The following is a 23,831-nucleotide window of genomic DNA, read 5'->3' on the forward strand; positions in this document are numbered from 1 at the left end:
TCCGTCCATTTATCTCGTTTCGTTAAAAACTTGTCCTTGTCCCGTTGCGGGTTGCCGTTTCTTGTGTGCTTCTCGGACCTCGGGCCAAGAGCATTCTTCGCACCAAACGGGAGCGGACAGCGATAAATGGTTATTGGCTAGTGGCCTTGGCGATGATAAAAAAGTGGACGAGAAGAGTAGGGAACGGGCGATATGATGCTGCCGACGAGGACCCATTTTCCCGGTATTCGATGAAGAGGTTGGAAAATGGCCGCGAGTTTGCCTCTGATGGTGGGGATACGACGATGACAATACAAAAAAAAAAACGGATCACTTTCCGATTCTGGCCACTGGCCGTGACAGTTGGCCAATTGACACTTTTCATTGCGCACATAAATTTTACGCCCAACCCAAAGATTGGTTGGCCGTCCGCCGGTGAGTGGTTCCCGCCGGGCGGGAAGGCGGTTCGCAGGATTCAATCAATCCGACGTCGGAGGTGGTGCCTTCGTCATCTCGGCGCACACTCGCCACGGGATCCTTTTTTAATTGAGGTGCGAGACGGCCATGTTTTGTGTGGGGCCACACACACACGGGGCCGGTGCGAAATAATATTTTATGTTATCGCGAAGGGCCGGAAAATTTCATTATGCACAGCCCAGCCCTGGCTCAGCGGAACATAAATTTTATTCCGACCCCCAATGGGGGCTTTGACACGAAAGGGAGCAAAATGCAAATAATCTCCCAAAGCCCAGCGATATTTGAATCTGTCACCCAACGTCGGCAGGTTGCAAATTTTATCCTCACAAATCCCCCCCCGTGGAGAAAGAATTCTCGATAAACTCCCCTCGTTTGTTGATACCTTCTACACATCTGGCATCTTCTGACAGCTCCACCAGGTGGTAGAATTCGGTCATCATCGGTTTCGGTGGTCCCTCGGTAGGTCGACGACCCGCGCTTCATCACGGTCGATTACCACCCGGACACCACCGCGGTTGACCTAATCCACTCCAATTCATACCCACCTGTCCGGGGGCGGAGGGGGCTGGCCAACTAATAAATTCGATTTCAAAATTAAGCCCCCAAAACTGGCGTTTGGAGTTTGTGCTGAGTGATTGGGGTTCTCGTCGGGGTCTTCCTGTTACAAATCGAATTAAATGTGTCCATCCCTCGTCGTTTCACACCAGAGACCAGAAGGGGCAGCGCGAACTACTAAGGGGCCCGCCGTAGTTGTTGTTGTGGGGTCCTGTTGTGGTCGCAAAACGAATGATAATTTCAGGTCAAGGTGGCTCGCGGTTGGCCAGTTTTGTTCTACATTCTCCCTTTCATCGTCATCATTAGCGCTGGCAATGTGAGCTGTGGGTCTCTCTCTCACTTTCCGGTCTGGGTCGCGGGCGCGAGGGTGATGGATTCGTGTGGTGGTCACCACCACCCGGTGGAGCCTTTCACAGCGCATCATTACGCCATTGCAACAATGGCGCGCGTGGTTACGAGCCAACGTGTTGCGTGTGCAGAACCGTTTAGGGCGAGAAAGAGAGGCCTTTCGGTGGACACCACGAACCCGCGGTTGGGGGACGGATTACCTTCTGGGGGGCGAGGACCACCGTCAATAGTTTCCTGCTTTGCATAAAAGGCTCAACATAAAAGGTGCGCTTGGCGGTGGGCCGTGGCCCCATTGCGCGTGGCCCAAATCCCTACCCAAAAAGACCGACCGACACACACCACGACCATTAACAAATGGCACGAGCGGCGACGCACACACACAGCCCACCGGTCCCGGGTGGCCATGTTGCAGTAGACCCAATAATTGATTAATTCAACAAAAATTATGATTTATTGATAGCGTGCGGTTTCCACGCGCGGGCTTTGTGTATTTGCTCAGTAGAAGAGGGTCCCTCGAACCGCGTGTGTCTAGGGGTCCGGATCGACCGATTCCTTTTCTTCCTTCCCAACAAACCACAAAAAAGGTTAAACCGGAAGCACGCGATGGCAGACGGCACGGCACACGGCAAGATTTGCGCGAGCCGCGGGAAGATTGGATCAATTTGTTTCCCCCAACCAGGGAAAGGGGCTGTGCGAGGGGTTCGCGGCCACGGCGGGGGCCCGCCGTTTGATTAAATGGTTATTTGTCTGGCAAATATACCCACCACGGCCGCTTCAATCGATTTCTGTGGCCCAGGCAAACCGCAAACGGAGCCCTAGTTAAGAGTAACTTCAGGCCGCATCGAAACTCTGAAGCACCAGGCGTCTCCATGTGGGCCCAGTCGACAGCTGGCCACGGACTGGGTGTTGGGAACGCATCCCCCCACACACCGAGAAAGCTTCTTCGACATAATTAATTTGCCTGCCCGAAATTAAAATCGATTGATTTCCATCAATACCGGAGCCCGCGGACCGGATGACGGTGTGGATCGAGAACGGAAACGAAGTCCCCGTTCGAAAGCAAAAGGGCCCGGCGGGACGGACACAACAAAATGGAGGCCCGGTCCCGGAGATGAAATACATTTGGGTTTTGTTTCATTATCGAGCGCGCGTGAAGCGAACGATAGGCCCTGAGCCCTGAGCATCCTCCGATTCCGTCAATCACACAGCACGAGCGCGAAGAGTGATGACGGCTGCAGATTTTTCGGGAGACCAAACATCGTGCCGCCAGTCGTCGGAGTAATTTTCGTTTTTTTTCGGTCCCACCAAAAAGACGTTGACGTTGATGAAAAAGCGGCAGCTAAGTGACGGAAACGGGAAGAAGCGGAGTTTTATCGCCGCAGGCCGTGCGGGGCGTCCGGCTCCCCCTTGCCGACCGACGAAAACCGTGCAGTTGGGAAATTGATAATAATATTTCGTACTTTATATTTATTTATGGCCCCGGCTGGCGCCGTAAGGCGCCGTGCCAACAAAGAATCCGAATCCGGCCCAGGTCGGAGGACGACGCGGGCACGCGAAAGGGCCGGGCCGCATTAAGATGAAATTGTCACTCCAACTGATTTCGTTTCCGTCTGCCGGTGCCGGATTGATTGAAAAGGGGAAGTGGGAACGGGTGGTTCCTTCTGACGAGTGTGGGGATGGGGATCGAGTTTCGGACCGCCTTCGCGTTCGATTTGGTTCGCACCATTCATATGGTAATATGGGGTAGAAAAAGCGATCAATTTCGAGCTTTGTGTAAGCTTAACTCGACGTCGAGTATGTGTGTGTGGGTGTGGTACGTAATGGTTTGGGCCCACCTCGTACTGTGGGGAAAAGGAGGACATTGGGCGATTTCAAAGTTTGAGGATTTTCAGTTAACTATGTCCAATCTGTTTAGTTTTAGTTTTAGCCTTCTGGGATTCCAAGAATTCATCTATCAAAGTGAATAGAGTGACAGCAATTGTTCTTTTTAGGCCTAATTAAGAAAGAAATTAAGGAGAGGCAGAGTGCAGGTGGCATGCAGATTGCCTAACTTCGGGCGCAAAATACTTTAAAATATAGAAAAATGGCTAATTTAGTATACCTAAAAGCTATGCATAATATGTCGAATTCGATCAAAACATATGTAAAGCAAACAAAAAAGTGAAAAAAAATCGTTGTTTCTTCGCAAAATCATCAATGTCCGCTTGCCCCATAATGAGTCGGTGAACCTCGACGGCTTGAATGGTGAAGATTCTTGGCAGGTCTTCTATTTAAATTCAGTTTGTTACGCAGTCTTCTTGTGCCTAAAATGAACCAAAAAAGACGAGTACAAATTGGCTCACATAAGCAAAGGCCATTAAGTATTGGTTTGAATAATTAACTTCTTGTCGAACGACCTGTGACCTGACTTCACTTCAGCTGTCAGCACCAGCGTACTAGATCCAGTGGTGCGCGGCGTTACCATGGTTGCTGCCTGTCAAATGCCAACGAGTTACACCACCCAAAGGTTGGTTGATGTAGCAGTGCCCGCACCGTGCAAACATATCAAAGTCATTTAAATACCGATAATTTGATAATTTAATGCCCCGAATATCATTTGTGGGTCGTGCTCGGCGGTTTTTGGACCCTTTCGGATTCGGATTCACGACGCTTTAAGGGAAGCAGCGGACTAGCGGAGAGCTACCCGAGGCTCCAACCCAGCAAACCTCCCCCGAAGGTAGATATAAAAGGCAAATATGTTTGTGACAGAGAGACATCCTTTTTCGGGGACCGTGGCCCGGTTTGTCGTGGGGACCGGAAATTCCCCGAATTTCACCATCCGTGCCTTCCTCGGTAAACGACAACATTTGCAACAATTCGCCCCGGGGGCGGCCACAACCCGGGGTTTCGGATCCGATCCTAATCCCCGGGCGGCGCGCAACGATAAACGGAACGGAACTCCCGTTTTAGGTGGGGGTGGTACGTGTGGTCGGTGGACCCACCCACCCATTATATCGCCCGTGAAAAGATAAAAGGTCATGCCGGGGAAACCCACGTGCGTGTGGTGGGTACACATAACGGTAAAGATCTCTTTCGAGAATATGATTTCTATTGTTTTAACAACCATAGGCCACCAACGGGGGCCCCATCAAACGAGGGTCGGTTTTTGGCCAAAAGCTCAAGCGACGGTGACGGGTCCCCCGAAAGAAGCCATACGACCACCAAGACGATGCGACGGCGACGATGTGTGAGTAGCCAAATTAGGTTTCCCGCAAGAAAATCCTTGTTACCCAACCGGGGAGACGGCGGCTCTAAGGAGGACTTTTGTTTGGCAACCCGAGCAGGACATTATCGTTATCCTGTGGCCTGCCGCTGTCTGTGTATGTGTGTTTGGGATCATGTTAACGGTAATGTTTATATGCGTTGCTCGTGCCTTTGAAGGGGCCATCCTGACGGGAAAGTCGGTCGAGGCCGTGAGACCACACGGCACGCTGTTAATTTCTTCAGCAATCGCTGCAAACCAATCGATGTGACAGGACCGGGAAGCGGAGCCGGGAGTATTTGTGGTACGCGTGTGTGGTCCTGGCCGACACACGAGAGAGCAAAGCCGCCGATCAAAGGGGGAAGCACAGAGTTTGGTTTTGTTTGAATTTGATTACTGTCAATTTGACGCATCCGTTGACGACGGATGGAGTCCCCACACCAACCCGAAGCCACGGAGGTTCGGAGTTTTCCGGATGATGAAACAGCAACCACATGGTAGCCCCAAATTTGGATCGGAGAGGTCGATTATCGAATGTAAACCCGAGAGGCACGAAAGATTGAGCCATCAAGCAGCAGACCGCAGAACGGCTTGTGGATTTTGGGGCCGGCTTATGACCGGCCACATATTGGCCCGCGGTTGAGGTTAAGAGGGTTTGACCGGCGGTCGATTTTTCTTCTGCCCGACTTTCCCGAAACCACCCGAGCCGAGCTTCGTCGGCCACATTAATTCACTTTCGGGCCTCCTTCTCCATTTGCCGCCGAAAATCGATTGAGGGACCGACGGAAGGCACAGCAAGGTCGTCACCGGTGGGCGCGTGTGTTAGGGTTTAGTGATTCGTCACCTTGGCGGCCGGGTGGTCCCCTTTAAGCGACTGCCACGGTTTTCGGGGGGGGGGAGAGAGTTGGTCGTTTCCGGTGGGCCGCTCCCACGTCGTCGCACGACAGGGACACCTGTAGCACAGGGTGGTTGGTGGCTGGCACATTATTAATCGCGCCAGCAAGGACGCAGTGTGTTTGCGCTGTCTCGCTCTAGCGCCACGGCTCCTCGGGGGCTGCTTTCTTCGTCGAGGTCGACGAGGAGTCGTTTCGGTGCCATCTGGGGGCTCCGCAGGAGTCTTGGGAAATTCCGGGTTCCGGGAGACTTCTTGATTAGCTTCGGTGGTGTCCCCGGGAGGTGTCATGTCCTCCGTCCGCGTGGTGGTCTTCTCGGGACGGGAAATGCACTTTAGAAATGAAAACTCGGGCCAGCAAGAGTGGAAGGATCGTATTTACCGTTACGCGGGTGGCGAATGGTAATTATTTTTCCAACTGCAGCTGCCACAGCTCGACGGTGCGCCACCCGAGTGCATTTAATCAACGTTTCGGTTCACTTCCACCTTAACGACACGGGACGCCATCGTGCTCCGTCCTTGCTAAATGGCCAATTGAGCGCCAGGAGCGCGGCGTTTATCAATGCACCCGGGGCGAAGAGTGAAACGATTCCGGGTTCCGGCCGTGAGTGGAAAGTTATGTTTATGCTGTCCGGCGAGTGCAGCGAGCGAAGCAGAGAATTGCTGGCCATAATAGAAAACGCTTGAGAATTGGAGATGCCACAAGAAGAAGCTACCCGAGGCGGGCTGCCCGAAACCGTAACTACTTTCAGAACAGAAGTTGCCACCGGCGTTCCTTCAACGAACTCGATCGGCAGGACCGACCGAAACAGAAGGGACAGGCCGGATCGGAGTGCCGCAGGGCACATAACATATTGTTTGTGGCCCATTGTTGGCGGGAAGTTTCATTTTTATGATGCGCGCACATCGGGGGCACGCTTTTGGCCGTTCCTCTCGCGTGCATTGCGTGTCCACCCGAGGTGGACACGGTGGATGGGAAGGCCGGGCGCAAAGTTTGGCCAAAAGCAATTAATTAGTGAATGAATTACAATCATGAAGACAAATGCGCCAACTTCACCCGGCTGGTCGACGAAGTGGTCGCGGCCTCTTTGGTTGACTGGGCGGAGGAACAACTTTTAATGTGCTTCTAAGGACACTCTCCGCTGGACACGCGTACAAACAACCAGCGTAGGTTTTTCCTTTTCCGTTAACGGCCATCCGAAGGCAGTTAATTTTAAGACCAAAACCATCTTCGGCCCAGAAGGCACATATCGCGGTGTAACTGAACGTGACACCTATCTTGGGTTCCGAGTTTCCCAGATTTCACTATCAGCAGTCAATTTTGCTGCATGCCGCGCGGTCGGATGTGAAATCTCCTCCTGTCGTCGCCGTCGTCGTAATTCGAGTAGCTTGTTGTCTGTGAGAGGTTCCCTGTCACACAACAAGGCGCTGCGCTCGAGGGCTGGGCGAACCGTCGCAGCTGAAGAAGCAGAAAAACTCCACTACACAAGGACCGGGCCCTTGTACGCCTCGGGAGAAACCGTGTTCCGGTGCCATTAAATGAAACACAACAAGCCCAACCCGGTTGCCCGGTGGCCTCCTGCTGCTTCGGTCGGATCCATCGCCGTTTGATCCGATCTGAACGTTACAAAGGCCACCAACAGCAGCGGCCCCACTTTTCGTCATTCTTCGCCCCACAACCGAACAATTCCTCGAACAAGAGTGGACTTTGAGCCGGGGTCCAACACGGGTCCTGCCACTTGGCCGGGTGTTAAACGCGTGTCCGTGGTGCCGCAAAATGTCAGACGGTGTGTCATTGTTTCCCAGTGGCCTGCCAGGACGGCTTACTCAGCAGCTTCGCTGCTTTAATTCAATTAATGTCAAAGGTGTCACCACGGACCGGACCCACCGTCGTCCTCGCCTTCCTTCGTCGGCTCGCACCCGCGGACTTTAAGTTGTGTGCCCTTTCGCTCGAACTTGCTCCCTCTGAAACGGCAAGCGATTGCGCAGCGCAGCGCGCCCCTATTTGTAGCTTGGAACCGGAACCGGAAACTCACCTCGTGCGCAGCTGGTGCGCCCGCGTATCTATTGCTCCACACGTTGCTGCCGTGGCCGGGGAAGGATCCAGGGGGCCTTTGTTTACCTTTTCCCACCGCGCAGCGCAGCAGAGTGGCGCGTTACGAAAGAGTTACAATCCGGCCCGGGGAAGGAACAACATCGATGATGCTGCGCCGCAGCGCCACCAGCCCGAATGGGATGCCCGATGCACGGTGCCAGCGAATCCGGTGCCGCGTGCCGCGTGTGGAAACAGCTGCTGTTTGTTTGCTTTTGGTGACGAAAAGCAATTGTTTTGCTTACGAACTTCGGGTTGCGCGCAGTTCCGTTGCCGTGCTGGCGCTTCTCATACCACCCGCACACACACGCACGCACACATACACAAGCACTACTCTTGGCGACACTCTCCGTTGCGGTCCTGTGCGTCGATTTTCACGTCTTCTTCGCAGCGGCGGTGCGGTCACTGCATTTTATACGGATGCTTCTGCCACTAAAAACGCGCCACACTTTGCACAACCGTGTCCCCGACTGATTGCGTCCCGATCTTGTTGGTAGTTGCTGGCGGTGTTCTTTCAGTGATTTGGGTGAATGTTCGCTTCGTGTTTTTTGCACTATTTTACACCTAAAGTTTGCCGAATGAAATGAACGAGAAAACTCTGCAGAAGGCGGAAGAGAGAGAGAGAGAGAGATACATGAGTGAGACGGAAAGGCGTCTATAAATAATACGCAGAAGGATGCGAGCGCGCGCCGTGCAGAGATAACCGGAGGCGAACGGGAGGAAAACCTCATCGAGACGACCGCTTGACCTCGTGACGGATCCGGTGGCGGGGGGGCAGTAAATCAGTGGGCTGCAAATTTCCGCGACCCCCGCACCGGTCACGTTCCTCCACGAAAGAGATGTCAAAAGTATCCTCCACATAAATCAACCGCTCCGGGCCAAGCCGAAACCTGTGCCAACTACGATGATGTTGCTCTCGGTGTGCGGTGGGGTTGCGGATTGCACTGCGGTTGGGGAACAGAGCGGTTGAAGGCCAATTAAAAGAATAATAATGCGACACCCGGGTTGCAATGAAACAAACAGAGCCCCCCCCCAAAAAAAACGCTTCTCTGGCCCATTAATGCGCTCGTGGTTTGATTAGTTCATTCATTTGAGCGCAACGTTCATCGCGCGCGGGGGGCCGTCGATCTCAGGCAGCCGTGGAAAATTCTCCCATATTTCACAGCACTCATTTTCCCACACAAGCACAGCACGCTCATATGCCACTTTGCAGTGGTGGCTCCGCTATAGGACGGATACACGCAAACACTGGCACGAGCGATTGTCCACTCCGCGCGGTAACCCGTTTTTCATCGATTCCCTGCGAAGAGTGAAGCGAAGTGGTATTTTCCGTATTTCCAGCTCTCTCCCGGCACAGCGGCACACCAACACCAGCGCACGCTTTGCACACGTGCTCACCGTCCCACCATCTGCCAGTTAATTGCGACAGCACCAACAAAGAGGCAAGGACCGCTTTTCCTGCGTTGAAAGAAAAGATCGCCCAGTGTGTGCTGAGATCGGTGTGTGCGTGATTCGAGTAGCGCGAGTGAGAGAAAGTCGGAGCGAAAAGTCGAGTGCGTCGCGGGAGATGACAAGTAGCAGCAGCAGCAGCAGCAGCAGCGGAAGTAGTAGTAGTAGTGATGGGAAAAATGGCATCGTGATGATGGTAGTTAAAAATACGGTCCCTCTCTCGCTCTCTCTCGCGTGGTGAAAATTTTCCGCTTTTCCCGTGCACCCGGGGCGGCCTCGGCGGTTCATTTCGCTGTCGCCGTTTTTTTTCTCCTTCGCAACAGCGCAACGCTCACCACAAGCGCCTGTACAACAGTCAACAATTAGCATTGTATGTATCGGAGCCCTCCCGATCGGAGTAAGCTTTGCCGTTTTTTTGTTTGCTGCTCCACTAGGGCCTGCTTGGACTTTGCCCTTTCAATGATGAGTTTTCGGTCGGGCTCGCTACGCCCGTAATCCGATTCGCATATCTCTGGATGGTTCTTATCCTTCCGCACGAGCTTATCACGAGCCCCCATGCGTGCACACATACACACAGACGCACACCGTAACCCGGAACGAAAAGATGATCGATTGAGTGAGCGAAACAATGGCGGGGAGCGGGGTCCAGGATGTTGCCTCACAAATACACACCGCACCGATGGCACGCACGCACGACGAAAGTGGCACATTCCGCAATATTATTCCATTTTTCAGATTTTCCACCATGGAAGTGGTCCGCAGTGTGGTCCACCACCAGCGGTTTGACAGCGTTTGCCTTTGGGGAGCGCGCGCCGCGCTCCGGTGGAGCTCGTTCTCTCGCTCGCCGTAGGGGAACTCATTTTCCGTCACTTTCGAGCGTTCACGCTGCCCTTGCTGCTGCTGCTGGTGCTGCTGCTGCTGGTGTTGCTAGTGTCATCTTTTCCCAGGACGCAGCACTCTCACCGGACCGGACTCTGGCTGGCTGGCTGACGACCGCATGAACATAGCAGGCGGGGGGGAGGGAGCAACGCAACGGTTGGAAGGGTCCCCCCCCAGGCGGATGACGAAAGGGACATTTCATCGCATTCCTGCACGGTGTTGCGAGGGCGCGCGTTATGCCCTTTCTTCCTCCCTATTGCTTAATTGACTTAGACCGAATGCGGTCAGGTGTGCGCCCCGCGTTCCGTGTATGTGTGCAGGAAAATTGGATTTCATTAGATGCTGTCCCCCGGGCGGCGCTGGTAGACGGAAAATGAAAAAGCCATTACGCCAATGACTCGACGACATCCAGGACACCAGGAAGAACAGGTTCCTTTGGGGCTAGAAAACACTCCACAGAAAGCGTACGCACACAAACAAACACCAGACAGGCTGCCAAATTGATAAAGGCACGGCTCTAAAACGCGCGGCTTGCTACGATACGCTCCAGTCACAAACTCCGCGGGGTGCCCTGGACGACCACTGGCCACTGCTCCCCGGGGCTGGGGCTGTGCGGAGTTTTCCGACTCACGGACGACCTTTTTCTCGCAAGCGATTGCCTCGGTCTGTACCTTCTGCTTGCGGACAGACCTGTTTTGGAGGCGACCGCGGTTCACCGTCGTCGTCGTCGTCGTCGTCGGCAGCTACTACCGCACCAGCACCACTACCGAAACCCAGCTCTACTACTACCACCGTTTCGGTTGGAGCACCTCAGAAACACACGAGCACGCACGCACGGTTCGTACTGCTGCACTAGTTGATAATCGTGGAGCTGGCGCGATGGAATGTCAAAGCACACTCGCTCTCTCGCTCGCTCTATCTCTCTCTCTCTCTCTCTCTCGGTGCCAATTGGGGGGCCTTTCCTGCGCTCTTTCTCTCGCTCATCGTGATCTCTCCGCCATCTTCTCTCCGTTCTCTCATTCTCTCGCTCATTTTCTTCAATGGCTTCGCAACCCATTGCGAACCACAGCACAAGCCCCCCCCCCCCGCCCCCCCCCACGCACTGTTTCATGGGCAGAGAAAAGGCAACCCGCTCTCTCTCTCTCTCTCTCTCTCTCGCCGTCGCTGTCAGATTTTGCTTTCTAATCAGCTCATCTCATCTCACCGCTCACGCGAGTGACCATCGCTTATCGCTTGGCCGTTTCGTCGTCACCGTTGTTGCCCAGCCAGCCCACCAACTCTCTTACCCTTTGAAGGGCATTATGTGGGGGCTGCGCCGTGGAATGCCTTCTGGAAAGGACGGCCGGTCCGCGGCCCACGGCAGATTGCAGATTCTGCAGGACAGCTCGCGATTTGTTGCTTCGGCCTCGATTCGGCGGTGAGATGAGATCATCCCCCGTGCTCATGATGCGGGTGCTGCTTACGCGATGATAAGCGCCTGGACCTTTACGCAGGGCGTGAGTTTCATTCGGAAACTGGAGCAAAACGGGGCCCTTTCACAGCGACCAAGGGGCGATGTGCACACACAAATCTCACACTCACGCACGCCGTCATGGAGCCCCCGCCCCCCACCCCCCCGCGACAGAGTGGCCGCGAGGGATTAGCGCACACATACGTGGACGCACCGCGGAGCTCTGTACGCGCGGCTGCCGATCGGTGGTGTGTCCAAGGGTGTTTAACGATTTTTGTGCCTGCGGAACTACGGAGCTTCGATTATCGCGCCGTCGGCCACCGTGAGGTTGGACTCTTGACCACGAAGATGCTCCCCGAAAACGGAAAAAAATGAGGACGCAAACGAAACACCACGGACCGCGAGCCCTAAGGGTTCGGACTGTTGGACGGCGCTTTTTTGCCAGCGCAAGGGGCAAGGGGCGAACTCAATATACGCAGCGCAGCGAGACACGCAAGGAACGGGATCTTGGACGGAGATTTTATAATACGTACACACACACGCACGCACACACAGGCATACGGACACGCGACACGGGTCGGTGCGGGAATGTCCACTTTTCGTTCCAAAAGGGTTGACTTCGCTTCACTTGCCACACACAGATCCGGAGGTCGGTTCGCGTTTCGGATGATCTGCGGAATTCGCCTCTAATGGCTCGCGCGTTCCTCGCGCTTTACCTTCTATGCTCGCGGAGTTTCGTTCTCTCTCTGCGCGGAGCTCGATTTTCAGTGGGGCATCTTGGTTTTTTTTTTCGCTGCTCACCAAGCCCCCCAAAAATGTGTCGAATCAACTCAACGCGGGGAGCCACTCCGGAATACACCGGGTGTTGTGTCTCGCTCGCTCTCGCACTCGCCAGTGCGCGCGGTAGAGCGAGAGGGCGACAACTCACAGCGCAAGAAAGAGCGAGAACCGTGAGCCCGCTCTCTCACCTCGGTGAGATCGATACCCGAACAAAAAAATCGCTCAATTTTTCATTTTTCTAGCCGCGGATTTCGAGTCGTGAGATGCCCCCTCTCAGTATGGCGGTTTTACCGGAGTAAAGGAGTTCTGTGCAAATTGTACCGGTAAAATGTATGGGAGTGAGCGCCTTATACCGCTATCCTGGACCCTTATAACGTTAAAAATCGTATGGGCGCCGTGAGCGTTTTCCCCTACATTTTTATTCTCTCTTCCCCTCATCCCATACACCCTCTCAATGAACTGTCAAATCGTTCTGCTGTTGTAAACAAAGTGTTGCATTTATTCAGTTTTTTACAACAACGATTTTTGAACAATTGTTTCACTTTTCTATATGGCACTGTTTTTTGGCAAATGTTTAGCACTGCGTTGTCGCTTTCGATATTCCGCTTGCATCGTCGTATCGTTCGCTCCATCGTAATCGTCCGCTGTGTTGTCGGCATTCAATAGCAGGATGACACTTTGTTCCATTTCATGGTCGGCTGAAAATGTAAACAAATGCGGTTTACTTTTACGATTTAGAAGTAAATACCTCTCAAGAAATGCTTCCCGATGCTTAAATTTACTTACCGAAATAAGCAACAGCTTAGAATTCACTATTAAACATTATTTTTACACCAATATTTGAACCTCTTCGAATTGCTTGCGTCGTGCGTCGTACGTTTTGTATGAAACTAAGTTTCTAACAGTTTGGCGTTGGAGTGCCGGACTGGATGCTACATGAGCGTGACAGAGACAAAAAAGTTGTTCGGTGTTGCGCTTTCTTTCTGGCCTTTGGTGAGAAACGAATCGGCGCTCAGATATTTCATCTCAGTATGGAAAATGTGAGTGACTTTTTTGTTCGGGTAAAGCTGCGTGAGTGGCTGCTCACGTCCGCTCACGGCTGTCATCCGTGAGTGGCATCGCGAAATCGCGCGATTGCGCAAAAGTGTTGCTCAATTCGCGGTGTCAGTCGGCCGCCATATTGGCAAAAATATTTCAAATATTTAAACTCAACGTTTGCCTTTTTTGCTTTCCCAGATACCGGCAGACACGGTACAGCTCGAGGCGCATCCGGAAGCGCGTCATCTTCAAGCAGGGCGACTGCAATGTGATCCAGGGCAATATGGCCAAGCGGCGCCGTCGGTACTTGCAGGTGAGTCCGGTGGCCAACGGTCGCTTTGAACGCGCCGCGGCAAAGTGGAATGCACCTTACGCGGGTGTGCTTTATCCTTGCAGGACATATTCACCACGCTGGTGGACATTCAGTGGCGCTGGACGCTGTTCGTGTTCGCGTGCTCCTTCATCCTCAGCTGGCTGGGATTCGGCGCTATCTGGTATCTGATAGCCCTCAGCCACGGCGATATTCAAGCGGTCGGTGGTGAGTTCGGCGTCGGGTGCCCGGCCCACGAAGTTCTGCCATTAATTCGGAGTTCTCATTGCAGATGAAAGCCACAAACCGTGCGTGACGTACATTTACGGATTCACCTCAGCGTTCCTGTACTCTCTCGAAACCCAGCATACGATAGGTAACGGATCGGACGGTTCTTGCGAACGATCTGCCTAACGATCGCGACTCGTTTCAGGTTATGGCAATCGGTACATCACCGAAGCGTGCCCGGAGGGCATCTTCATCCTCGCCCTGCAGAGCATCACCGGGGTGTTCATTCAAGCATTTATGGTCGGCATCGTGTTTGCGAAGCTGTCGCGCCCGAAGAAGCGTGCCCAGACGCTGCTGTTCTCGAAGAACGCCGTCATCTGCCACCGGGACGGGGTGCCCTGTTTGCTGTTCCGGGTCGGCGATATGCGCAAGAGCCACATCATTGAGGCGCACGTGACGGCCCAGATCATCCGGCGGAAGGTGAGTCAAGAGATTCCGGCGGTGACCGTTAATTGATCCCCGATCCGATTCCGTCGCAGACTACCAAAGAGGGGGAGATACTACCGTTCTACCAGCAAAACATGGAGGTGAGCTGCGACGGTGGTGACGATCGTCTGATGTTCATCTGGCCAACGATCGTGGTGCACAAGATCGATCGCGACAGCCCGCTGTACAGCTTGTCCGCCCAGGATATGCTTCGGGAGCGGTTCGAGATCGTCGTAATGCTCGGTGAGTAGTGAATGATTCGTAGACTGACCGCCCCCCCTAATCCTGTCCCCTTTTTGGCTCCCCCACAGAGGGTGTGGTGGAATCGACGGGCATGACGACACAGGCGCGCAGCAGCTACCTGCCGTCGGAGATCCTTTGGGGCCACCGCTTCGAGTCGGTCGTATCGTTCAAGCGCGAAACGGGCGAATATGAGGTAGGGCGGGTCCTTATCCCAACCACTGAACGCACCGTAACTCTTGGGTCCTTGGTTCGCAGGTCGACTACACGACGTTCAACGATACGTACGAAGTGGATACGCCGCTCTGCAGTGCCCGCCAGCTGCACGACGTGAAGAAGGAGCTCAACAAACAGAACGGAGTCGATGGTAAGCTCCGCAACGGTGGTACCTCAAGCCTCATCGATTCTAAACCCGTGATCCCTTCCCATTAGGGTCTTCCGAAAGTGATGAATCTGATAGCTCGTCGGTGGATAATGGATCGGCGGATCGCAAGAACTCGCTCAGCAATGGCTACCTACGCTTTGCGCCCGTCTATTGCGGCCAGCAGGCGGGCGACCAAGTGGCGCTAAACATAGCACCAGCGGACCCGGCCACGCTTCCCCCGACGGACCAAACGCAGACCGCGCCATCGCCCGGTTCCGAACGCAAAAAGACTCCTCGGAAGCTGTCCATCAAAGAGCCCTCGATGGATTCGCTCTGCTAGCACCCGAACCCCGGGCTCAAATCGATCAAACGGTAATAATAAACGGGGGACCGCGTGTGTGGATGGGAGCACGTACGGGTTTGATTCGGTCGGGTTGTCGCCGGCGCCCGCTTATCGTCCCCATTAACGGACGGGTGTTAATCCGCAACGATACGACGCGAGATACGACACCATCAGCTGTTACTGATCTCATTTTGCCAATGTCAAGTGCACGGGCTGTCACCCCGCGGCGATCGGAGCATAAAGGGCGCGCGCGCCCGCGAATTTGAATGACGGTTTGTTCGACCGTAGAAATTACACTGCAAATTACCATATTACGCGGCAGTCAACTCGCTGAGGTGCTTTTGCCTGTTTTTAGATCCCGCGGACAATACGCGGATAATTATGTACGTGTTTGCGCATTTTAAACAAACCCACCCGACACACGGCCACGCGGGTAATGAGCCGCGACACCGGAGGAGCACCGCAAAAAATCGCACTAATTAGTGTGTTCGCATCAGCATCGGAAGTAGTTCAGGAAATTCGGAAATAACCGCCGAGCCGCCGCCGCCGCCGAAACAATTGAAACATCTGTCCGCTCGGGGCCCGGATGAGCATTTGCATACTCGGCAGGCAGGGCAGGAACTGGGTAATTGGCATTGGGGTTTGGAACGCCGGCCGCCTAAGGGACACAATAAATCTTCCGCGCAATTTGGCCGTTGCATCGCCAGACCGTGACCTCCGTTCCCTACGGAGATACGGATGTTTCTGATTCCAAGGAAGCTTTTCCCTTGGCAATATGTCCAACTAGCGCGATCTAGACCTCGGGCGGCACTTTAGACACGGGGGCGATCCGTGCCCGGCTGGCCGTTTGATTATGTAAGGGAGAGAAAAATGGAATAATTACCGGTCCATCGAGAACGGTTCGTCGTCGTCATTTGTCATCGGGCACGCCGGTCGCATCGGTGCGCACGTGCGTATGTGGGTTGTTCCGGTGGCCACGGTACGAAACTGCATCGCACAGCGCGTCCCGTTACGGCGACGATCATTACATAAACACTGCACATACCGGTAGCGTGAGTAATGCCAGATAACGCCAGATCGGCCGGGGGCAGATCGTGGCGACCGCGTGGCGATCGTGCGCAAATCACGGCACACTCTGATCTCTGTTCTCATTTGTTTTGGAAATCGTTTCGATCAAACGGCGCAATCAGCTGATGCGCGCGCTGGCACGGAAGTCGGCCATATTATTCAATCATCGCTGAAGGTCTAGGCAAGGTCCAGCCGACTCCTTCGACGGATTGGGGACCACGTTCGCCATTGACCGCGGTTAGCGACCGACCCCGCTTGGCCGCAAGTGGATTAAACTAGACAATTCGATTGACATTTGCCTTCGTTTAGCGTACGCGAGACCGCAGCCCGCTGAAGGTTCTGTGGCCGGGGTGCTCTGCGTCCGCGATGATTCCGCGCGCTGGCCGGAGGTGTCGCCCGGGATGATGGTGATTTAATTAAATCGCAGCCAAGTGTCAGAACAAAAGGCCCCCCCGAAGAGGGGTGGTCTTCGGGCTGCGGCCACCGCCATGATGGGTTTCAACGGTCGGTGCGAGATTAGCAGCGCGGTCCGGTCGGGTCTCTCGGCCCGGTGACAACAATTGACTCTGCTCTAAATTAGTCGATCTTGGGGTTGAGTTGGGGCTGGGTTGACACACCGGGGGTTGTTTTAGCAGCGACTGGACCCGACGAGGGCCAGACAATTCGGGACACACTCGCGTCAGTGCGATCTGTCCGGTCGAAGTAGACGCATCGGTAGGCCAACGTGGGTCCCGTCACTGGCTGGCTGTGGTCCGTGCGTGACTCGGTGACCTACTTGGCCTGGGCTCCAAGTGATCTACCCAGAGTAGCAGCCCTAAGTCAAGGTTAAGAGGCGGCCCGACCTCAACCGGGGGCCCTTCAGGTTCAGTGTCAGAAGTGGTATCCGTTATGCAATTGTCCGCTCCCCCATAAGTGACCGTCTGCCCGTGTGTGTGCGGTGTGCGAAAACAGACCTCCGTAGCGGCCGTAGGGAGGATTATAATTGAATTTAATTAATTTGAAAATTACTCTCCTCCGTAGCTCCGTGTGTTCGCGGATCGGATCGCGCGCGGATGATGGAACCGTTCTCGTGCTGTGCCGCGCAGTTGCGGTCGACAGGGCGGGCTTGCTGACACGGCGGTCCACGTGTGTTTTCTGGGCCAAACTTTGTCTGATTTTATCTTCATCCGATTCCCAGTTCTTACGCGCGCCCGTTGTGCCCAGCCCAGAGAGAGAGTTAGTCAAAAAGACAGAGTGTGGCGTGCGTGGCCAGGGAATTGTCCTGGGCCCGATCCGTTCGTTCGTGGTAGGTGAAATGAATCCTGTCTGTTTTTAGCCATTTATCGTATAATACTAGCATTAGTTGCGGGACCGTGTCTCGGGTCGCAATTGTAGGTCAATAAACGGCAAACGGGCCCAGATCGATCGCTTAATCCGATCCGTGTTAAGTGTTAACTTTTCTTTCGCTCGTCATCCATCCATCCAGCAGTGAGTGTGTTTTTGGTGAACTAAGGTTAAGGCCGGTCGCAGCACCAGCACCAGAATGTCCGGGGAGCGGCCGTCCTGCGAGGAGAAGAAACCGCTGAACCGCATTTTTATGCGGCCCGGCGTGATCGAGGAGGAACCGGACTCGCTGGACAGTGTGATCAGCAATCTGCCGCTGACGATCGTGCCGAGCTTGGCCCGCATTTCGACCCACGGCAGCGCCTTCAGTCGGCAGGAAAGTGTGAGGTAAGAAGTCGGTCGGCGGTCGCCATTAAGTCTGCGGTAACGGCGGCAGCGGTGCGGCGGAGATAACGTCTGTTTGTTTATTGTTTGTGTCCCGTGGGCCTTCGGATTGCGAATCGGCCATGCTATCAGCACAATGAACCAAAACAAAGCCCCTGGAGGCTCTGGGGAACTAGCTAAGGAGCTGGTGGCTTATCGTCCGTGCGTTCCTCGGACACGATCTGGTCTTTGCGAGATTCGGGCGGTTCCCGATGAACACTCCCCGTGGACCCGGACATCGTTCATCCTTCGGGCTGGGACGTGCGTAGTTCATTCAAATCATCAGGTCTACCACGAGGACACCAGGTTAAGTGGCCGTCGGCCATCGCTTATTGACGCCGGAGATTAGAGCTCGTAAAAGATGTAAATATTTATGACGATCTAAGAAGCTCCGGAATTTGGATGCTTCCGCTTTACACTTCGGATTCTCGTTCCGCTATTTTTATCGGCAATTTACAGCCACCGGCCACCAGGAAGTGTTGCGCACACGAAATCTGTGATATTATCCAGGGTACGATCGGATCTGGCGCCGGTTCAATCAACAGGACTATTGTACGAATTCGTCCTCTTGACAACGCTCTGGATGGCGCGTAATGGCCGTTTTTTTCCACGGAGTGAGAATGGCGCTGATTTGTTGCGCTCCGAGTTGAAAAAGAAAAATGTCCCCCAGACTTGTCAATAACGTGAGTTCGCACCTTTTACATCAACTCCAGCCCTCCCCATTAGAAGATAGCATTAAGTGGTATCGATTCGGCGACCCCGTAGCGCACTGGATTCGATCCGACCGCAAACCGACCGGCGGGGTCTGCGAAAGAAAGAAGAAACCGCACCGCAAACGGATCATTAAACCGCTCACAAACAATGACAACCATTGACTCCGTCCGTCGGTTTATGGATCAGGTTCAATTGGCGAAGAAGGCTCAAGTTTCAGCGCGGGGACGGACCTCGCGGATCGCTGCTCAAGTGCCACACCGCGTGGCCGCAGTATCTCACGTGCCTAATCGGCCCGACACCGGGCCCGTGGGCCATAAAGTAAGGAGATACTTTGTCCACCATCGACCGACCGACCGACCACTTGATGGGCCGCTTTCGTACCCCCGTAGATCCGCAGTGCGATTAGTTGGGGGACCGCGCGATAACGCAGGATGATGGCCATCGATGATGGGCGATGTTCGATGAGCATAATGTGTGGTTGCGGTGGCCAGTGTGTCCAGCAACGATCTCCCATATCTTCGGCGTGTGATAACGAACCTGTGTTTTGATAAATATATCATCGATGAGTCAGACGGAGCTCCAAAACGGAGTTCCAATCGAATTCACGCTCACATTCGGAATGGGACCTCCTTTATCAACTTCCCTGGCCGCGCTGATTAGACGGAACGGAAGGGATTGGCATTTTCCGTGTGTTGAATTTCGCGAAAATTGGCCAAACGTGCCCAAGACGTCACAGACGCATGATGAAGATGATGACGAAGACAAAATCGGGTGACCGATTTGAGGCACGCCGATGACGATGCGAACGCTCGCGCGCACGCCGCTGCTGATGATAATGATGGGGCACACCGCGATCGACAGTATTGGTGGGCACTAGCATGAACGCCCGGTGGCCCACTGATGGTGGTAGTAATCGTACACGGCGCGACGACGACGACGACGAGGAAATCGATCATTCCGGTTCCGCGGCGAACGGTGACCGATGTGTTAGATTAGTCTTGCGCATACACTGGGCCCGATTAAACCGCCTGTCTCGCGCTGTCTCGAGTGCGCCGAGAGCGCCGCCGCGTATGTAAGTGAACGGCCGGAACCGAATCGCAAACGGAAGCGAACGGAACGCTGCTGCCTCTAGAGAGACGATGCCTTCGGTGGCTCGGTGCTACTACTCCTGATACGCAGAGCGCGAGTGATCAGTGTCGGAGGCAGAACGGGGTTATATCGTGAGGAACCGGAACCGGAGTAAGGATGAGTTTTGGGCAGCGCAAAAACTTTACCGTCCCGCTCGATGCGGAATCGCCGGAAGCGCGTGACGACGCGAAGCTGCTTCCGCTCGGGCCGTTCGATAAGCTCGCTCCGTCGATAATCGCCGCCGAAGGACATGACCAGCCGCCGAAATCGCCGATCACACCGACGACACCGATCATCTACTGTCCCCAGTCGCCATCGATGACCAGCAAAAGGTAATCCTCGGGACATCGAGCGACTTTGTTTCCGAGCGCCCAGCTGCTCGGAAAGGTTCTATTTGCATTTTAAATCAATCCCCCGGTGCACCGGTCGCTGTCGGCGGTGCCAGTGAGTCTCTCGTGATGATTTATTGCAAACTCGATCCGGTGGTGAGTGGGGTGTATTTCTCAAATGTCATTTTACCGGGCGGTTCTAGCTGTGGAATAATCTGGAATCCGCATTCTACGCAGTAGTTGAGCCATTTGTACTCTTCGTCGAGGATTGCTTCGATCCCCTATCCTTCTGGACTGAGATCATAGCGCCACCAAAGGACTCTTTGATGTCTGCTGTCAATTGCTGTGGTCGGCGAATTTCCGTGCCGATCTAGTCGCCATCGTCATGAACTGGGCGTTTCGCGGTGCACTTTAAAGCGAAAATGCTGGCTATTGGCCACTGCAAGTTTCTCCGCGATGCACACTACAAGAGTTGGGTTTTACGGGTAAGATGATACGAAAGTCCCCGTCGGCTTATCACCAGACACCCCTTCAGCCGCACGTATTCGCTTTCACGAGCCGTCGATTACAGCGGGGGATCTCCCTTAGCTTCTGCCGACCGTCTTCCGGGTTGCGCGTCCCGACTGATTGACCTAATTGTCCGTCTATTTCTATTGCCCGTCCGCCGAGTTGCAGGAGTCGTGCACTGCGCCCAGGAACGACGCGAAAGTATCGGCGCCGTGCGATTCTGAAGAATGGAGACTGCAACATTGTCCTCTCGAAGGTGTCGCGGCAGCAGTGGCGGTTCCTGCAGGACATCTTTACGACGCTGGTAGATGCGCAGTGGCGCTGGACATTGCTGGTGTTTGCGTTTAGCTTCATCGGATCGTGGCTGTTTTTCGGTGCTATCTGGTGGCTGATTGCCTTCACCCACGGTGACCTGGAGGAGATGCATCTGCCGAAGAATCAAGGTAGGCCCGGGGAACACTACTCCAAAGGCTCTTCGATAACTCTTCGGTTTCTTCGGCAGGTGAATCCGGGTGGAAGCCGTGCGTGTTCAACATTGAATCGTACACGTCCGCGTTCCTGTTCTCGATCGAAACGCAAACCACCATCGGGTACGGCTTCCGCACGACGACCGAGGAGTGTCCGGAGGCCATCTTCGTGATGTGCTTCCAGTCGATCTACGGTGTGATGATGCAAGCGTTCATGGTGGGCTTCGTGTTCGCGAAGATGACCCGCCCGAAGCACCGCACGCAGACGCTCCTGTTCTCGAAGCACGCCGTCATTTGCCAGCGCGACGGCGAGCTGTGCCTCATGTTCCGGGTGGGCGACATGCGCAAGAGCCACATCATCGGGGCGAACATCCGGTCGCAGCTCATCCGCACGAAGCTGTCCCGTGAGGGCGAAGTGATGGCGCAGTACCAGCACGAGCTGGAAGTCGGTGCCGACCAGTGTGGGTCGGATCTGTTCTTCATCTGGCCGCAGATCGTGACGCACAAAATCAATCCTGAATCTCCGTTCTACAATATGTCGGCCTCGGATCTGCTGCAGGATCGGTTCGAGATCGTCGTCATCCTGGAGGGTACGGTCGAGTCGACCGGCCAGTCGACGCAGGCCCGCTCGAGCTACGTCAACACGGAGATCCTGTGGGGCCACCGGTTCGAGCCGATCGTGTTCTACAACAAGGAGAACCAGGTGTACGAGATCAACTACAGCAAGTTCAACGAAACGCACGCCGTCGACACGCCGCTCTGTTCCGCGCGCGAGCTGGCCGAGTTCTACAAGTATCAGGATGACTACCGCAACCAAGGTAGGGCCGGTGGCCGGTGGTTTTGGGGGAGCCCAGGTGGGACTTGGTGACTGTTGGTTTGTTGTTACACTCTTACCTTTGTCTTGTAGCCGAAGACCATCATCTTCAATCGCCAGCGTAGAGAGTTGTTATCGTTGTTATCGTATTGCGGGTGGTGCTGTTACTCTGTACGGGTTCGTTAGTTTGTTGGCGCTTCCTGTCCTGTCCCTGTAGTCGACAATCCGTCATTGCTTCATCAGCCTTCCTTGCTAGCCATTCGCTTCGTGGCGTGACGTAGCGTCATGCGATCATCATGCTACTTTCAGAATCTCACTACCACCATGTCTCTGCCCTCATCCCTCATGTTCATATCGCCTCTAAGTAAGTGGTCACTCGGCGCAAGGATGCGCTACCGTTGCGGAGTCCGATGCACAATAATGACACGCTCAACGCTTGGCCCTTGGCGTGAACGTTGCTCCCTTCCGTAGATCAGTACGACACCGTGTGTTCGAGGACGTCTTTCGAAAGGCGTTGGCAGCAGCACTACACCAACACGATCCGGACGCTGAGCACGATCCACCTGGAGGACGAACGGGTGCCGCTGACCGGCGTGCAGCCGCGTTACCTAACGATCCACGCCGTCCCGAGGCGTCCTCGGTCGTACCACCAGCTCGAGAACAATCTGCGAAATCTCTTCGACCAGCCATCGATCACAATCTCACCCTCGTCCGTGACCTCCGTCCGGACAGCTAGCCGGTAGCCACCCTGTCCGTCATCCAGTCAGTCAGTCACTCACTCAGTTAGTCTCATCAAATGGCTAGTTTAGTTTTACGTAGCGTAGTGTACCGTGTAGGAATCCCATACCCAGTGCGAATCTTTGTAACGAATCCGTTGCGGCCGTTATATATTTATGATAATTCTAGAATCGTGATGCTAAGAGCTCGGTGCTTTACACTCTAACGTGTAGTCCGCCACCGCTGGCGCAGAGTGAGAATATTAAACATTCCATCGTAAAACCGACTGTTGTCTTAATTTTGGGAGTTTCCCGCCTGTATCCGAAAATAGCTTGAAAGTCCCGGGCAGCAATCAGTCTTCCAGCGAGACACCGGCGCATTCGATTCGACACGCGCACGCGCGCGCTCGCACGGTTGTAAACCACATTAGATTAATTAGGTCAACAACATCATGGGTCCGTCGACGTCACAAGGCTGTTAAAAGCGCAGCGTTATCGTGCAGAAGGTGTGAATTAAAGAGGCGGTCAGTGAATCGGAACCCACGGCGAAACCGGAATGGAAGTCCTTAGCGACGATCGATCGATCGAAGAAGCTCCCAGCCCTGCCGATGAATCAGAAAATGGCTCTGGTCAAACGGAGAGCTAATATTTTTCCAACGATGTCCCGTGTTAATGAACCACGTCACTTCCGATTCGGGAAGGTATTATTGCGGCCTAATAAATATTAGCTCAACGATCGTATACTGGCCTCTCTTGGAAACAGTCGCTTGGGCAGGCGCACCGGTGTTGATCCAGATCGTTATCGGATCGGTGATGGGATCGAAAATACGGGAACCGATTTTTCGGATGCGCTAATGGATATTTTTCTCTCCCCGGTCCTGTTCAAACAGTGTGCCCATCTTTGATGGGCGGGGGGCTAAGTGTCTGTCCGCTAATCGATTTATTGACATCCCGTCAACGTGCCGCCCGGTTCAGGAACCACCCACTCGGGTAGCGGGGGCGGGGATGGTTAAGTGGCACCGGTCAAGTTTCACATCGGGCCTCGGGTGTTATCTCTAGGGCCTAACAATGGTCCCATCCACCTAAGCCTCCGATCCATTTTTCTTCGCACTCGGTGGCCGGGTGGTGCTGCCAGAGACCGATGCTTTTCTAGCAAGCGGTTGGGGTGCGTCAAACGTAAATCATCCCCGT

General features: G+C 54.3%; 3 protein-coding genes across 4 annotated transcripts in view; 2 read left to right on the plus strand and 1 right to left on the minus strand.

Moving 5' to 3' along the window:
• The window catches only part of LOC131208637 (serine/threonine-protein phosphatase 2B catalytic subunit 3-like), a 32,974-nt gene extending 20,945 nt beyond the window's left edge, over positions 1-12,029 (minus strand). Inside the window, exons 1-2 of the mRNA XM_058201444.1 lie at positions 11,896-12,029; positions 7,529-8,182 (exon numbers count right to left, since the gene is read on the minus strand). The gene's annotated coding sequence lies outside the window, so the exon portion shown is untranslated. The remainder of the gene's footprint in view (positions 1-7,528; positions 8,183-11,895) is intronic.
• LOC131208639 (G protein-activated inward rectifier potassium channel 3-like) overlaps positions 1-17,369 on the plus strand; it is a 28,015-nt gene extending 10,646 nt beyond the window's left edge. Inside the window, exons 2-10 of the mRNA XM_058201447.1 lie at positions 13,379-13,493; positions 13,577-13,718; positions 13,771-13,866; positions 13,924-14,198; positions 14,258-14,447; positions 14,516-14,640; positions 14,703-14,811; positions 14,877-15,180; positions 17,240-17,369. Of these exons, the coding sequence (XP_058057430.1) occupies positions 13,379-13,493; positions 13,577-13,718; positions 13,771-13,866; positions 13,924-14,198; positions 14,258-14,447; positions 14,516-14,640; positions 14,703-14,811; positions 14,877-15,148 (1,324 nt within the window). The 3' untranslated portion in view covers positions 15,149-15,180; positions 17,240-17,369. The remainder of the gene's footprint in view (positions 1-13,378; positions 13,494-13,576; positions 13,719-13,770; positions 13,867-13,923; positions 14,199-14,257; positions 14,448-14,515; positions 14,641-14,702; positions 14,812-14,876; positions 15,181-17,239) is intronic.
• On the plus strand, positions 17,370-22,918 carry LOC131208638 (G protein-activated inward rectifier potassium channel 3-like). 2 transcript variants are annotated; one of them, XM_058201446.1, is made up of 5 exons: positions 17,370-17,504; positions 17,685-17,929; positions 20,812-21,086; positions 21,146-21,928; positions 22,396-22,918. In XM_058201446.1, exons 2-5 carry the CDS (start codon positions 17,742-17,744, stop codon positions 22,665-22,667), a joined length of 1,518 nt encoding a protein of 505 aa, XP_058057429.1. In that variant the 5' UTR covers positions 17,370-17,504; positions 17,685-17,741; the 3' UTR covers positions 22,668-22,918. The 2 variants fall into 2 exon arrangements, with proteins under 2 accessions (XP_058057429.1, XP_058057428.1); XM_058201445.1 differs by lacking the exons at positions 17,370-17,504; positions 17,685-17,929 and adding an exon at positions 19,676-20,139.
• Positions 22,919-23,831: the final 913 nt, after the last annotated feature.

Source organism: Anopheles bellator, chromosome 2 (assembly GCF_943735745.2).
Source record: "Anopheles bellator chromosome 2, idAnoBellAS_SP24_06.2, whole genome shotgun sequence".
In the NCBI taxonomy this organism is placed as follows: Eukaryota; Metazoa; Arthropoda; class Insecta; order Diptera; family Culicidae; genus Anopheles; species Anopheles bellator.